The sequence below is a fragment of the Venturia canescens genome, chromosome 11 (genome assembly GCF_019457755.1).
Source record: "Venturia canescens isolate UGA chromosome 11, ASM1945775v1, whole genome shotgun sequence".
Lineage (NCBI taxonomy): Eukaryota > Metazoa > Arthropoda > Insecta > Hymenoptera > Ichneumonidae > Venturia > Venturia canescens.
The window spans coordinates 5,481,489-5,498,487 of NC_057431.1; the positions used below are offsets into that span (position 1 = coordinate 5,481,489).

Consider the following 16,999-nt stretch of genomic DNA (forward strand, 5'->3'; position numbering starts at 1 on the left):
GTGGGAGCGCGCGAATAATACTGAACAGTGCACAAGTTACGAGGCTCTCGGGGTTCACCTTCGTAAATAAAAGCTCGGACATATAAACTCCATGAGATTTTCGAAACGCTCGTGGACATTTGTGTTCATGTGAGCCTACAAAAAATGAGTTTTTCGAAATTTTTTTCAACAAATTTTTCAATTTTGTCAAATTCGAAAAAAATTTGGATTTCCGTTTTTATCGAATCTCCACATTTTTTCTGTCCGCCGTTGTGGTATTTTTTGTAAATATTTTTGAGAAAAATATTTTTTTTCACGACTTTTGAGTTCTTTTTTTAAATTCAAAAATCGTTTTTTTTTAACATCGGAAAAATAAAAATTTTCATTTTTTCACAAGTCGATCGAGCTCCCATCATTTTTGGAAAGTTTCTCCTACTTTTTTTGACGTACGAATTTTTTTTGACTATTTTACGATTTTGCACATTCGTGACGTGAATTTTCCCTAAAATGATGCACTGCGAGTTTAATTATGAAAATTCCGTTTTTTTCGGGTCCTTCGCTCGGCCACGTACGGAACGGAATCCCGTGCACGAACTTTTCTCCACACTCTCTTCATCTTTATTCAATTTCGTTCTCATTTTCACTGTACGCCCGCCCGGAACTTCTCCGGATGAAGTTTTCATGCTAATCCTGTCTCGCCGCCGCAGCAAGATACGCTCGAAATACTTGATTTATTCTTTTGTCGAGGCTCAAAACTCCCCTTTGTTGCTCCTCGAGGGCTTCGAAATATAAAATTGGGCTGGAAAAAATTGGTGGGAAAAATTTCGTTCGGACGAAAAGAGGAGAAAAAAAATGGAGAAATTTTCGTTAAAAAAGTGCGCTCGGTGGAGAGAGAAAAGGGCGCAAAAGGATTTCTCATCTTTTTATGGGGTTGTTGGAAGAGTGAGGAAAACTCGATTTTATTGTCGGATAAAAAAAATGATGAAAAAAGTCGTTTTTGGTCTCGTTTTATTGGAATTTCAGTACGACGGTTTTTCAAGTCTGCTCAAGAGCGCTGAAAAACACTGTAATTAAACATTTTTTCAATGATTTTTCGAGGAGTTATGAGAATTTGAAATTTTCGATGTTGGAAGCACGGAGTCTGGGGGAATTTTCAAAATGCCTCGAAAACACGGAAAAATTGAAAAATTCTTCTTAGTAATTTAATTAATTGAAAAAAAAAATTGGGAAAAGTCCATTTTTGAACGATTTTTGGGTCGATGAGGAAACTGCTACATGCAACAGTCCAACGAGAACCGATCGTGGTGATTTCGATGTTGGCGGATTGCAGCTATAAAAAAAAGCGGTTAGGGAAGGCAAAAAATAATGATAAAATCCGATGTTTGAAACTCTGCAGGAAAAGCTTCGAATTATCTTCAGTCGGTAAATTACTGAAGTATGTTTTAAAAAAAAAAAATTTCTACTTTATCGACCGACGATAATATTTACGATTTATTACCCATCGATAAATTGACCAAGCTTTTTTAAAAGTACATTCACTTTGAATTCAATTTTTTATTGAACAAATATTGGTTCATTTCGCAGGATTTGAATACTCGAGCTGTGTCGTCGATTATGAAAATTTTTGTTTATTGAGACATTCAGTGATTGAAGTGAAAAATCGTCTCATAAAGTCCTTGTTCGCCTTGTTCACGTGCTGAAAAATTGCGATGAATAACATAGGACGATTCTTCTTGTGTCTGTGAGAATTCGGTTTTTGATTAGCTGCTGAGGCGGCCTTCCACACGGTGCCAACCTTCCGGTGTGTGAGAATCGCCTGAAATTTCGTGGTTATTTTTCCAGCGTGAAAACAAAAATTTGGTGCAAATAATTGTGGTTATGCAAACTTTTCATTACCTGTCCAAATAAAAAAATGCTTTTGTAAAATAAGAATCACAAAAAACAGATTCGACAAAGACGCGATAAAAATGAAATAATTTTCATTCGGCAATTGATTGAAAAAGTGGAAAGCGAACCAGTCAAGTTTGCGTTTGCGTTGTACGCGTGATAAAAATTTACTTCAAGTTTCCACTCATTAAAAATTGACAAGCATCAAGGAACTTATTCTTTGATTCTTTCTTTTCTTATGTAAATAATGAATTTCGACATGGTTTCGATGTGACCGAATAAATGAGTTTGAGAACATATGAGTTACGCAAAATACACGGCCACATCGGCACAGCGAACGGAAAATGAGTTTTATTAATTAACCCTATTTTACGACTCAATTATCGCTCATCATTTATCATTTACTTTCGGCACCGTGTCTCATCGTCGTTTCACTTAACCTCAAGTGAGTATTCTTCATATTTCTCCATTAACTTCGTGAAATATGAATTTTTCGAATTTTTAGGTTAGCTCATGATCTACAAATATTGAACCAAATTGTTATTTTTTTTTAGTTTTGCCCTCTGACTTTTGAGCCCTTGGAATTTTTGTCTACATAAATTTACTGTCTCCAATTGAAATAGTGCAGTTTTCGAACTTTCATTCCAACTCAAGTCCCAAAACATGAATGTAAAAAAAGTTCAGAAAATTTCAAAACATTTTTTCCTAGTCCTAGAACGGTTTGCATCCAAAACCCAAAACGTCGTGTGTTACTTTGTGCAAGGATTATGTGTCAACTAAAATTAATGTGCGATAAACAAAAAAAAGTTGGTCTGAAACATTATTCTGTGCTCTGCTAATTTGCAGGAAATCTTGGGGCAATTAAAGTAAGAGCCAAGAAATTCTGTAATGAAGTGGAGCACAGTTAGACCGTCGAGTGTTTGAGATCGTGAGAGGAAATTGGCTCGGCGTTGGGAGATTTCTCAGCAAGAAGTTGTACAAAAAAGAAATTACCGAAAGGAAGGTACGAAGAGTTGAGGCAAAATGATGGAAAAGGTGGTCGCGCCGTTGTCCCATTATAAGAAAATCCTCAAGGATTTTCCTCGCAATATGATGTTCTGCTTTGCCTACGGATCCGGTGCGTTCAAGCAGAAGAATGACCCTGCTAGGAACATGCTGGACCTCGTGTTTGTCGTACGCAACTCGAATCGATGGCACGCGGAAAATATGAAGCGAAACAGCCACCATTACGCTCAGCCCCTGAGGCTAATGGGCCACAAAGCTGTGGCAAATTTCCAGGAGACTTGGGGTGCCAAAATTTATTACAACACTCTGATAACTTCGAGTGAAGGACGCCTCATCAAGTACGGAGTAATCTCTGAAATCTCCTTGGTGGAGGATCTTCTTGACTGGGACTCGCTCTACTTAGCAGGGAGGCTCCACAAGCCGGTACAAATCTTGGTGGAGCCTGATGAAAACTCACAAATTGGTGCAGCCCTCGTGCGTAATCTTCACTCCGCTGTTCACGCCGCTCTTCTTCTATTGCCAGAGCATTTTACTGAGAGCGACTTGTACAGAGAAATTGCCGGACTCTCCTACAGAGGCGATTTCCGCATGAGCTTCGGCGAGGACAAGAATAAAATAATCAACATCGTAGCTCCTCAAATAGCCAACTTTCGGGAACTTTACGCACCGATCCTCAAGCAGTTTGATAAATACATTGAAATTCCAAAGAGCGAACTGGCTGCGGTCGATTGCCATCAAGACACGAGTCCTGCCGCAAGGATTCACCATTTAAATCATTTGCCCCGGAAACCCCAAGTCAAGTTGGTTCGAGCTTGGTCCCAAGGCCCCCGGTCAAAGGACACGGAGGATTGTTTGAGGGCCATCGCACACGATCCCGATTGCAGCGAACTTCTGGATGAATCGCTTAGAGAAATTGTCTGGAAATCCAGCGTGTCGCAGAGTCTTAAAGGAATTCTCACCGCCGGCTTCCTCAAATCCGTTCGTTACAGCGGTGCCAAAATTAGCAAAATGCTAGCGTCGCAGCCGGGAGAGCAAAATGTTTTGAGGCTTGCGCACCAATCGGGCGATGATAAAATAAAACCTATTTATGAGAACATTGTGAAGAAAGAAAATGTTGAAAAAGAAATACCAAAATGAGGGAACCTCCTGGTTTCAAGTTCAATTTGTTTCGTTCCTGTTGTACAATAAATAGCAATTTTTTGACTCGATAAAACCTCGACTTACATTTGACGTTATCCTTACACTCCTAAAATCCTTTGATAAAATATTGAAACTTTTCAATTCAAAAGAAAATAAATAAAACCAACAGAATCGTTTAAACGAGCCTTTTCATTGTTTTTCCAGGTTTCCTGCCATTTGCCTATCCATGACGACGATGGATTCGGATTCGGCGAGCCAGGACAGCGACGACGGTCGTCGTTTTCGTTTCGAGGCGACTCGAAAGGATTCGAATTCGGGTATTGATACGCGGCGGAAAAAGAGTTTGTCCCCTCGTCGGCAGGAACCGGCGAGACGATCGCGATCGCGGGAACACAAGAACCGTCAGCGGCACGATCGGTCTCGAGAGCGGCAAGAGCAGCACCGAAAGAGGCGGGAATTCAGGGATTCGGGGGGACGAGAAAGTTCGAAAAATTCTCGGACTCTCGACAGGCTGGTGCCACACTCGGCGCATCGTAGCTCTTCGCCGAAATACGATCGTCGGGAGTCTCGAAACTACGAGAATAAACGGTCCCGGGAATATTCCTCGCAGGACAGGAAAGACTCGAGCGAGAGACGCGACAGGCATCGGGACTCGAAGCGTTTTTCACGGGATCGTAGTCGCGATAGAAACTCCCAAAGCTCGAGCACAAAGACGAATGATTTTCCACGCTCCCGGGATCACAATTGCGAGGACTCTGGATCGAGCAAAAAATCTAGGTCGATCGAACCGGGCAAAAGTTCTGAGGATAATCCTGCTAAGAGGGAATCAAATGCGCAGGAATACAAAGAACTGAATCTCTCAGATTTCGACATCATTTCCGACACTGAAGAAATCACTTCGGACGAATCCAGCTCCCGGAGGTCTCGCGACCGAGAAAAGTCCCAAACATCCGAAAACGATGACGATCTCAAGAGAAAAGTGTCGAAGCACCATTACGAACGTTTGCTCAAAAGACAAGCGACGAAGAGGCGTCGGAGCAGCGAAGACCTGAACTGCCCCAAGCAAATCAACGGAACCGGTGAGCCCAGCGAAGTACCAAATTTTTCACTCAACGATAAGAGAATCAAGGACCCGAAGATGGATATTTCAACCGAAAAAATAGGGAGTCGCGAGGATCTCGCTTACGAATCCGACGGTGAAGTCGTGGACGAGCTGAGCTGGGGCCCAGCGTTACCGCCGAATAAGGAGCGGGACGAAAAAGCCTCGCGATCTCGCGACAGTCCCACTTTCCAAAGTTCAGATAAAAAAGTTGAGAAAAATGCAAGAATCCTCGGACCAGAATTACCCCTTAATTTTCGTCCTTGCGACCACTCCAACGATGAAGAAACCGAAGACACTTTTGGCCCAGTCTTGCCACCTCATTTAAGCTCTCGGAAGAATATTGAGGAGGATAAAGCTGCGGATTCTGCGTCGGAAGACAACGACGACTATGTTGGTCCTCTGCCGATGGACCATCCCGCCATGGAAAATGATATGGTTCAACATCAACTAGAAATGAGAGCGAGGAGACTCAAAGCTGAATTGGCTGCGTGTGTGAGTCCATCAAAAGCTCTGATTTCTCCAAATTTTCTTTGAATTAATCCTCAAAAATTCTTAAATCTCCTTTTTCAATGTTTTCAGGATAAGGAGGAAGAGAAAAAACGTGAAGAATGGATGACCGAACTGCCACCTGCGAAAGGTGTGAACCTCGGGCTTGGGCCCCGGAAGTTTAGGATTAGGCCAGCTCCGGATATGTCGGACAGATCGTCCTGGACCGATACACCAGTCGATAGAGCTCGAAAGCGAATGGAAAAGGTTCACTTTTCTTAATTTGTGTTTGAGATGAATGATCATTGTAAAATATGAGTTTTCAAATGAATTTCTTCATCTCAGTTGATAAAGGAACGTGAATTTTTATTTTTTTCTTCATTTTCCCTCCTCAGTTGGAAAACAAATCAGTTCCTGAGCCAACGATAAGTAAAGAGAGAGTTCGAGAGACTAGGCACGAAGCAGAGAAATCGCAGAGGCATCCAAAATCCTTGCTGGAAATTCACCAGAAAAAAATGCACAAGAAAAAGAAGGTAAAATGTCAAATTTCTACAAGAGTGCATCAAATTACAAAACTACTGAAGAATCAACAATTTTTTTATCTTGCAGAAGGAAGAAAAGGAGGCAAAGAAAAATGGCAAAAAAACTGAGCGACGACCCTTCGATCGCGACGTGGACCTTCAAGCGAATCGTTTTGACGAGGCACGAAAGAAAAGTATGTTTCTTCACGCTCGACATCTCGACGATCGATTTTCCCGTGGCAAAATTTGAGCTGAAAGAATATGGAAAAGTATGACGCTTCGAGGTGTGCCTTCAACGAAAAATGGAAGCTCAACGTTATTTTTTTCATTAAAAAACTGATAAAAATCATCTCCATTTTTTCATCTGTTCATTATTATTATTATTATTATTGTTTTTATTATTATTGTAATTATCTTTTGCGAAATATCGAGACAGCCATGAACGCTGGGATATACATAAGTGTGTATAATAAATAACGATTTTTTTAAATATCGAACTTTTCCCTTTTCAATATCCTTTATAATTTCAAAAATTCTCAATTTCAATAATTTCTTCGATTTAGTTGAACTAAGTTGAGTTTCTACGTTATCGACACTTTCACATGGCTCTGTAGAAATAATTAGTGACAATTCGACAATGATTTTTTAACGCGAACGGTACGAGCCTGCAGAAAGCATAGTCCGCATAGTCCAAAAATTCAGCAGTTATCGGAAGCTAAATAATTCAAGTGCAACCGAAATGGCGTCGAGCACGTTCGAGTGCCGGGAGAACTCGTTTGCGTAAAATGGTCAAAAGTGGGTTTTTCATCAGTGAAAACTGTTGAGGGGATTGAAAAAAGATATTTTTGAAAATGAAGTTTTATTGAGAAAGTTCTGTGGGGAAGAGGCAAGAAAAAAGAATTTTGAAAAAGATTAGTGTTGAAAAACAGCGCGTTGGGGACGCCTCAAAATGGCGGCGTGCGCTCAACATCCGACGCGTAAACTTCCGGTGCGAAAGTGGCGTAAAAGAATCAGTTCAGAGTGAGACAAAAACAGTGAGTAGGAAGAAAAAAGGCAGAAGAAAAAACAGAGCGAGAGAGAGAGAGAGGAGGAGGAGAAAAAGAACACCTTGGGACATAATGAAAAATTGTTAAGTTTTTTCTGCTCCTTTCGCTGTTAATTCGGATCGGAAAATCGATGATTGAACATCGTGAAAATTCCGTCCTTATTGATCCGCCGAAAGTTTACGATATTTATTCTCGCGTGTGTAAAATCTGTGCGTGACGTTTCGGATGTGAGGCCAAAAGGGAATTAACTGAAAAATTGTCAATTTCGATGTTCGGTAAGTTTTTACAAAATTACTGTACTACGACGTTTTTGACAGCAGTCAAACAAATCTTTAGAACATCGTGAACTCGTTGTTTTTCACCATGGATCGAAAATTTCATCTTATTCAGATTATTCCTCACGGAAATGATTGGTTTTCGCTAATTTTCTTCGTTTACTCTTCTTATCTGATTAACATAACCTCACTTATTGGTGGAGACGCAATTTCAAGGTGTACATACAGCTCGCAAACACTATCGTTATTATAATCATCGTTATTATTATTTTTATTAATCTTATCATCATTGTTGTTATTATTTATGCTATTATCATTGTTACAAATGCCTTGTACGCTCTAAATGAAGATTATTTAATTGCACTCGTTATCAACTGCATTCTCTACCGCTTCAAGCTTTTCTCTCTTTTTTTGTTTCTTTTTTTCAACCAATGACCTATATCAATCTCAAATACACTCTCAACTACGTGTCTCCAACAAATCTGAAAATTAAGTAATAAATATGGACGAGCAATTTCACAACAAAGTTATACGAGTGCACTTTGCACTTGCCAACAATGAAATCGGAGCTCCAGGCTTTTGAGTTCACTGGAAGTGATTTTTGTTGCTCTTTTTTTTTTCAAGAGATTGTTGAGCTTGCTGATTTCACTGAGCACTCTGAAAATCAGCCGAGTCCAAGATGCAATTTTAATGACTGAATTTCAAAGTGTCAATTGCTCTTGAAGTCAAAAGTTTTTAGAGCCTCCGAATGCAATGTTGAGATTTTTTTTTATCCGATTTGATTATTCAAAGTTGATAGAACTGCATTTGCAATCAATTTTGCGTGCACGTACTGTCCAAGTATGAGAATTTTTGAATTTTTTATGTTCTTTTGAATCTTTTGACCACTTGTTTGTAAGTTTTGTAGAATGGTATTATAAAATTGTTTTCAACGTTTTTTTTGGTTGCTGATTAAGCGATTTTCAGAAGAATAGTTGATTGATAAAATTTTCGAGAAATCGACCTTATTTCTCTTTGACGGTTTTGCTCAGCACTCGAATTCGAATATCTGGAAAATGCATAGTTTGATTTTGACAAAACTTGGTCAAATTTCGTTTTCGACAGTCTAAAAAGTCCTGCCCGAATTTCGTGATTTTTGGACCAGTGTCCATGCTGCTTGAGCCGATACTCAAAATCGCGGAACTGTCAAAATCAGAGTTTCGGTCCAACGAGGCTATGAGATTATTTCACGCGGCTATTTTCGATCAACAATGTGACGAAAATATCGTTATCTCTCCGCATGATAACGTAATTCTCGATGCAAGAATGCGAGTTATTTAAATCGATCGTATCTTGATCGATTTGAATTTGCGATTCAAGTATCTCTGTACTTGTTCAATGGAGAAATGTCAAAGGGACTCGAGAATTTGAGGTTATGTCAAAATAAATAAAAAATTCGTGATAAAAGTGATTCAATAAAATGATGAATTCGACAGGAGATAATAAAGGTTGGGAAAACAGATTTTTTCGTTGCAGGACACCCTCGATGTCCGAATGGGATGTGTCATCAGCAAAACTACCGAGTAAATTTAACGACACGTAATGAATCATAGGATGAAAGTCCCTACGGGAAAACAGACGTAAATATTCAACCATCGAATAAGCGCAATAACGCGTAATACGACAAAACTCATTTATACGAGAAATACAAAGAAGCAAAAACGCCAAATCCGAAGACAACAAAACCTCAAAAAATGCCACAGTGTTGTCACAGTCACAGAGATCAAATATGGCTGACTTTTTTGACCGTTTGCATTGCTTGCGCAGGCGCAGACATTCTCGTTTTTTCGTCCATATCTAGGCATCAAATTGAAGCAGAATTTAGGGATGCTCCTGCCAGATTTGGGGGCCTCATACCCTCTGAAGGGATCCAGGTACGTTTCAATTCGAATTTCCAGTTATTCACTTTTTCGTTCTCCATTCTGTCTGTTTCTGAGGGAAACTAAAAATTCGAATTTATCCAATTGCAAAATTTCCTTGAATTTATCAAGCAATTTTGAGTTGAACATTTTTTTGCTAAATTTGAATTTTATTCAATGAAATTTCGAATTTCGATTGCCATATATTGAAAATTTTGGAATAATTCGATTGACGAATATTGCCAAAAATTTGTTCTCTTCCATATCTCTCGAGATAAAAATATCGCCAGTAGTTCAATCATTTGTTTGATGATCTCAAGGTCAATTCTGTCATTTCTAGTCATGCATGCATTATTCCCGTGATAAGATACGAGCGTATTGTTTGGAAAACGTCTATTTTTACAGTTGTGAGCTAGGAAGAGTTCTGATAACAATATCGTGGGACGAAAAACCCCCGAATTTTTAGAATGATTTAAAAAATATTCATTTTTTTATTCGTTAATCAATTTATGGATGTTTTTCCAGGGGATGGTCACTTACGCTGATCCACCAACGGCGTGTCACGCGATAGCCAGTCCTCCAAGCAACGCCACATTTGATGGCAATTGGATAGTCTTAATATCGCGGTACAATTGCAGTTTTGAGGTTAAAATCCGCATGGCACAGCAGGCTGGATTCGATGCAGCAATCGTGCACAACGTGAATGACAGCGAATTGAGTAAAAAAACAGCTTCTTTCAAAACACTTAAAAATCATTCAAAAATCATGATTCCAATAAATTATTCGACTTTTTGTCTTTCCGCAGTTCCAATGTCTGCTAAAGATCCCATGGGAATAACAATACCGTCAGTATTTGTCAGTGACATATCCGGGCTCATACTGAAACAAAATTATTTGTACAATCACATGTATTTTGTCCTGATCAACGACGATCTTCCCTTCAACATAAATACCCATTTGTTATTGCCGTTCGCAATCGTCGTCGGCATATGTTTCCTAGTCATGGTTATATTCATGGTAAGAAAAAAATCATAAAAAATTGATTATTTTGAATTGTAGCAGAGAAACGATACAAAAAAATGTATTTGGAGCTATAGAAATTCGTATATCTCGATGGGGGGAAGGAATAAAAAATAAAAAAAATTCGACGTATTTTGAATGAAAGGAGAAAAAAATTTGTTAAAGTCCTTGAAATTTGAATTTTTTTATATTTTTCAACGAGGAAGGGAACAAAAAGAATTTGGGAAGCCTTCAAATTCGGTTTTTCATGTTTTCCAACAATTCCTTGGCTCTGTTCTAATAAAATTTTTTCTGCTCAGGTCGTCAGATGTATCAAGGATAGAAGACGACAACGTAGGCACAGGTTGCCGAATTCAAGCTTGAAAAAAATTCCCACGCACAAATACACGAAAGGCGATCCTTATGAAACTTGCGCCATTTGCCTCGACGATTATATCGAGGGCGAAAAGTTGAGGGTTCTGCCCTGTGCCCATGGTGAGCAATATTCCAAAGACTGCATCACTTTGCAAATGGAGAAATTGAGGATTTTTGTTGAAAGATCATTTTCAATCTCTGAAACGCTGCAATTAGCTAAATATTGAAAAAAATTTCGAAAATAGTTCGAAAGCGCTACGCGGAGTAAAATCTTTATGAGAAAATCAAATTTCCAGCCTACCACACAAAATGTATAGATCCTTGGTTGACGAAAAATCGACGAGTGTGTCCAGTGTGCAAACGGAAAGTGTTTGCAGCCAATGAAAGAGTGGTAACGGACAGCGAGAGTGACTCTGATGCGGATGATTCGACTCCGTTGATCCGGGACGGTCACCAAGGTGTGCAAACAGAAAAAACAAAATGTAAAAATTTCGAAATTCAAAGTTGTTGTCGAGCGAGTTGGTAAAATCATTTTTTTTTCCTCTGAAAAGGTACGCAAGGCGGAACATTCGCGCCGCAGCGTGAGAACCCTTTTACGAGGAGTGAGAATCTGTTCTCGCGGAGCGAGAGGCCAAGAAGGAGTCATCGGCGAGGTTCGAACGCGTCGAGTAACAGCGGAAACAGTAGCACGAGTATCGCCGGAATCACCGATTCCTCCGAATCCTCAATCACGGAAAGTGGAAGTTCGCGAGTCGGCGGGACTTCGAGCGCTGGACTTTTCCTCATATCCGATACCCACAGCATTAACGGTAATGAAAAATAAACCATGCAAATCGGCAACTTACCGACGGAGTGAGTTTCCTGTCGCGATAAAATCCTCGCTTGCTCCGATCGGCTTGAAACTCGGTGAAGACTTTTCCTGAAAAAAGCATTGTTTTTTAAGGCGAACCTCCGATTCTTGAACGTTCTGCGAGCAGTACAAAGCCCCACACGGTCAACATGTACAGCGAGACGGATGAGTTCCCAGCAGCGATCGTTCACGTCGAGCCATTGCATAATTCTTGGCACAGCGCCATTTCGGCAACTTCGAGTGAACAATTATCTTCGACGACGGCCCCCGGCCCCGAGGAAGAAACGAATGACCCGGTCGCTTGAGTTCATATTAAAAGAATTAACAAAATGAGTTTCCTGGTCCATTTTTAAGGGGAAAACAATCATTTTGCCCTTTTTTTTACCAACACTCGGTAACGAAGATAGCAGATTTTTTATCACATTATCGGGCGCGCGGTTTTTTTCTCTCAATCATTGACTGCACTCTTTTGACAAAATAACTCATTTTTTTGGCTCGAAACCAGCGTGTTTCTGGCTTCCAGAAATTTTCCAGAAACTGACGGAATTCTTTGTTTTATTTTTTGAAAATTCACACGAAACTTGTAAGAAATCGCAGCAACGACGGTTGTAAATAGACGAATTTTTTTTTTTCAACTACAGTTTTTCGTAGGTTGTACATCAATTATCTCGTTTTAATGATGCATATATATTTGCAAATATTAATATGCATTGAAAATATCACGTGTAGATAGAATTATTATTTGAAACGATTATTATGAGCTTTTTGTTCGTTTATCTTTTCATCGGATAAGTTTTCTCAGAAGGTAAAACGAGATTGACGAGAGACGAAGAATTCAAAGGAGTTGGGCGAGCCCCCTGGTGCTTTTATTCACGGGAAAATCGATGTTTTCTTTTTGTAAAACGCTCTTTTTAATCGACGTAGCGATGAACGCCTGCTCGAAAAACTGATAATCCAATTGGATCGGATTCTGATGAGAAATATTGGAATCAAAGAAACCCAACATAGCCGAGAACTTGCTTTCTCTTTTTCGATATCGAATTAAAGTGTAGAAATGTTTTTTTTTGTATTATTAACACTTGAAACTTGCGAGGCAGATACAGATATGGAGGAATAAAAGGAAAAATTTTTAAACACCACTTGGTTGGCAATCTAGCCTGTGATAAATATTTAAAGAAGAATAAATAAATAATGTAAATAATAAGGATTGTTGATATGTGAATCATCCAGCTTAAATTGTAAGGATTCCTTTGAATGCAGGACACTGAATTATAAACAACAACAATGAAGAAATAAAGTTTCCAAAGTTACGCAATATATATTATACACATTGAAATATATAGTTATAAGCATATACATTATAAATATACAATCGTAAAAAAGGGGCACAATATCATTGATTTGTAAGATAAATATGATTTTTTTTTCAATTTTTGTTATTCTTATTTATCATTTTGTTTGGACCTTTTACGATGTTTTTTTCTTATTTCTCCCCACCATTTTCAGTGAGAATTTTGAGTGCAGATTCGTAATCAGCTACTAAGGACCTCTCCGGAGGTGCAAAATTTCGATGAAATTATCAAATTTCCGAAAAATCGGAACGACCATATTGGATCCGCCATTTTGAATTTTGAAATCGTGTGCAGATTTCTGCAGTTACGAAAGCCTTGGAAGTGATTTTTTTTTCGAGAATCGACGAATTTTCGATTTTTCGTCCGCCATTTTCAAGCGTCCCCAAAAACTCGAGAATTCACAAAACTTTTTCATTGTTATGAAACAAAAGGGGTTCTCCGGGGCGCCACACCACGCCACACGTAGGCTGACGCGGCGATTTCTTTTCGGAATAAAAATTGCACGTGCGAGGTCTCGTAGGTTAAGAAATAAGGGGAACGGGGGAGGGGAAAATGACTCTTGAGAGGTTATGAGCGACGTCTTCGATCAATTCATCGACCTCGGTTTGAGGGCTGTTCTCGTGAGTTTAGAGAGGCTAGTTTTGTCACTCGGAGTAACACACTCTGCGCGACGTGACAAAATGAAAGCACTTAACGTTATGAGCCAATTACAATATTAAGCAACATTTTTAGTAATTTAAAAAAAAAAAAATTTTCTTTGGATTTTAACCCATCTATGCGCAAAACGACAATTTTGGACACGCAGTTTCAAGTACACAGTTTTAACTGAGGAACAAGAGGAAAATTCTTCAAATTATTTATTTTGTAAAATTAAATCAAAATCTTTATTATTTTTGCGTTTTGAATAAAAAAGTCAAGAATTTTTGACGTTTTTTTTCTTTCAAATCAATTTTCATATTGTTACTGCACTTGAATAACCATATTATCGCCAGCAAATGTGTCCTCAATGTCTGACCTTTCCAGAAAACACTAGTCATGAACTCTTTTTTCCCCTCCCCGTTTTTCCAAGATGGCGGTTTTTGCAAAACCGCATGATGTAAATTTCCATGATTTTTTTCCCCGAAAAGTATCGACTTGACCAAAAAATTTTACGGAAGAAAAGTGTTCAGAATCATCCAAAGAACACGCGCGATTTTTCTCAAAAATTTTCCACCTATTTTTGAATTTTCCAATTGTGACAATATTTTGAAAAATTTCAAAAATTCCGAAAAAAATCACACATATTCTTTGGATGATTCCAAACACTTTTTGTTCTACGAAATTTTTTCGTAAATTCGAGACCTTTTGAGAAAAAAAATGAGACGAACCCATTTATTACGCGACGGACAAAAAGTTCCAACGGATGCGTCCAAGAGTAGAGTTGAGAATCCCTGATTTATGCAAGAGAGAGCAGACCGTGGTCACGTGTCCCAGTGGATGATGTCCTTGCCGGGGTTTTCGGCCAGGATCGTAAGCATGGGGCTTTTTGTAAAGGGGGTTAAAAGGAGGCTCTTGAAAAAGATGAATAAATAGTTGCAGTGGCTTTGAAAGGTCCGGGGGAGGGCGGCGGGCGAAAAGGGAGGTTCTGAATCCATCGGATTGTGGAGGCGCGTTGCGAATCTGTTTTTTTTCTTATCTGAACGTGAGAAGGGAGGGTTCATCCCCCTCGAGGGTTAACGGATAAGCCTGATGATGAAGCGAGCTCTGGTGTAGGAGGATGCAGCGTTCGAGTGACCATAACACATCAGCAATTCGGGCAAGAACCTCCTCCGATAAATTTGAGTCCCTTGATAGAATTGATTGAGGGGAGCTTCCGGCAAAATGCGTATGGGCTGTGCAGGACAGCCCTTGGATGGAAGCAGCAATGGGAAAAAGTGTTGAGAAGCCTGCCCCGAGATAGGGATGACCTAATTGGAGGGCAAAGGGCAATTTGTCGAGTCGAAGGTGGAGGAACCTTAATTTATTGGTTAAGGGGTTGCGGCAACATCTAAATGACTCTTTGGAGGCCCTTTGATGACGAGGATGTAGGATAACTCCAGTAGGGCGCGTTAATATAAACAAACTTAAAGCCCTTAACTTGGCACATGTTAAATTTCATTTTACTCAAAGCTGCATCACCCGGCTGGTGAGGGATCGTTGGTTAACTGGCTGTTTTGCAACCTCTTGGGTTAAGCCTTCTAAGAATATATTTAGAAATATAAGCGCGCCAACCCCATTCGTGCGCAAGTACCACGTTCAGGCCTTTCAAGCTTCCTCTGGAATCTTGTGGCAAGAGAATAAGGGAATAGAGAGAGAGGGAAGGGCAGGGGGTGGCAGGGGGACGCGGACGGATGGCAAGAAAAAGAAAGAAGGGCATGAAGAGGACAAATCTCTCTCGCCTTGTATACCTGTCCGTTTACAACGTGTTTCCTCGCCCAGAGGGCACGTTCGTTTCAGCCACATTGTAACAACGTGAACACTCGTGCGATGGGGCTGCTAAAAGTTGGAGAGAGAACGAAAACGCGAGGGGGTTGCCACCCGAAGAGGAAGGAGGCGACGGCGAATACGCTCCTCTACTAGGCTAACGTTCCCGTTGCCGTGGCGAGTGGCCGCACGTGACGGCACAATGCCGTTTCCAACTTCACCTCATTCCTTTAGCCTCCTTTCCCTCCAACGAACCTCCTCCACCTCCCCCAACTACCCAACAAGCGTGAAGTCTTTTTTTCCCTTCACCAACCCACGCCACGACTTACTTTCCGCCCCTCCGCCCCCCCCCCTCCACCGCGGACTCAAAACACTCTTTGTACACTATCTTCAATGTGTTTCTCCACTGCTTATCGCCATCTGGCGGATTAGTACATTCTGCCGTCCCAAACTCTTGTTATACCACTAGAAATCCGAAAATATCAACTTCAGCCGCTCGTAATCGGTCCTTCGTCTCTCTGTGCATCAGCCGAGCGTGAAAATTCGTTTTAAATCAAACCGGAAGTGCTCCATTTTCATGCCAATTAAAATAATCACATTTTCGTCTACATTCGTATTCCGAGTTTGAGTTGCACTACTAGAAATTGAAAAATACTGATTCCGGTGTTACTCGGATTCTTCCGGAAACTCCGGAGCCAGTTTACAAACCGGAAGTGCCGACTCCCGGTAAATTTTCTAGCCTTTTTTACTTTATTTTAACCAGCAGATTTAGTGGCTTCCTAAATACGATTTGCACTACTGATAATTCCGTAAAACATTGTTTCCGCTCTACGTACTTGATTCTCAAATGTTTTCTGGACTTTGGAGTCTCCGAGGAATCTTAATAAAGATTTTGAAGTGGTAGCTTGCGGTGGAAACAAGCCAGACAACATTTCCATTGGTACGTGAGCGAGTGCGTCGCTAATAAACCGTCTGACAATGAAGGCCACTGCTACTTTGGCTTCTGGCACGCGCTCATATACGTTACTACGTTTCAAGCGCTATACGTACGAGTTGCCACGTGTTCTGGAGCTCGAGACTCCCTCGATCGAGGATATAATAGCGGGATAAGTTGGTGGGTTGGGAGGTGAATGGTAATCCATACTCGTCTGCCAATTTCGTGCATCTTTGAATGTCGACAAGACCGAAATCTCTTTTGAATAGTGTTCATGAAAATGCCTGGAAATTAAGGCACTATTTGGAGCGTGGAATGAGGCCGGGGATGAATTTTCATAAATAAATGTCAAAATCACTTGAAAAAATAATGAGAAAAATAGAAATTCGTGGAAGCCAAGTGGAGACTCGGAGCTTCGAGAACTTCAGACTCCCTTGGCCCTTCTTGCCCCGAGTCCAAGGCTCAGCTGAGGTTCCCCTTGTGACAAATCTTCGTCGAAGTGCATAACGACCAAGGGCCCATCATCACAGGGGTAATGGGAGTCGAGGTCAAGGAGACACGCAACCATACGATCGGACCACCCGTTGCACACGATTGAGCGCCCTTCGAGGCTTCCGAAAAGCGAAAGAATAAGAAGAGGAGGGCTGTTAAGGGGTTTCTCGGTGGCGTATCGCGAACGGATTCGAGTGGCAACCGGATAGGCAGGCC

General features: G+C 40.4%; 3 protein-coding genes across 4 annotated transcripts; all 3 read left to right on the plus strand.

Annotated features, from left to right (window-relative positions):
* Window positions 1-1,753: 1,753 nt before the first annotated feature.
* Window positions 1,754-6,610, plus strand: LOC122418123 (zinc finger CCCH domain-containing protein 13). The gene is made up of 5 exons (XM_043432175.1): window positions 1,754-2,311; window positions 4,216-5,605; window positions 5,693-5,866; window positions 5,995-6,132; window positions 6,209-6,610. The coding sequence occupies exons 2-5, from the start codon at window positions 4,238-4,240 to the stop codon at window positions 6,368-6,370; spliced, it is 1,842 nt and encodes a 613-aa protein (XP_043288110.1). The 5' UTR covers window positions 1,754-2,311; window positions 4,216-4,237; the 3' UTR covers window positions 6,371-6,610.
* LOC122418393 (phosphatidate cytidylyltransferase, mitochondrial) lies at window positions 2,890-4,008 on the plus strand. The gene has a single exon (XM_043432565.1). The coding sequence runs from the start codon at window positions 2,890-2,892 to the stop codon at window positions 4,006-4,008; it is 1,119 nt and encodes a 372-aa protein (XP_043288500.1).
* A 551-nt stretch (window positions 6,611-7,161) lies between the features above and the next one.
* Window positions 7,162-12,882, plus strand: LOC122418110 (E3 ubiquitin-protein ligase RNF13-like). 2 transcript variants are annotated; one of them, XM_043432154.1, is made up of 8 exons: window positions 7,162-7,441; window positions 8,942-9,354; window positions 9,865-10,057; window positions 10,145-10,356; window positions 10,659-10,833; window positions 11,010-11,171; window positions 11,265-11,522; window positions 11,657-12,882. In XM_043432154.1, exons 2-8 carry the CDS (start codon window positions 9,175-9,177, stop codon window positions 11,866-11,868), a joined length of 1,392 nt encoding a protein of 463 aa, XP_043288089.1. In that variant the 5' UTR covers window positions 7,162-7,441; window positions 8,942-9,174; the 3' UTR covers window positions 11,869-12,882. The 2 variants fall into 2 exon arrangements, with proteins under 2 accessions (XP_043288089.1, XP_043288090.1); XM_043432155.1 differs by having other exon boundaries at window positions 8,957-9,354.
* The last annotated feature ends 4,117 nt before the right edge of the window (window positions 12,883-16,999 follow it).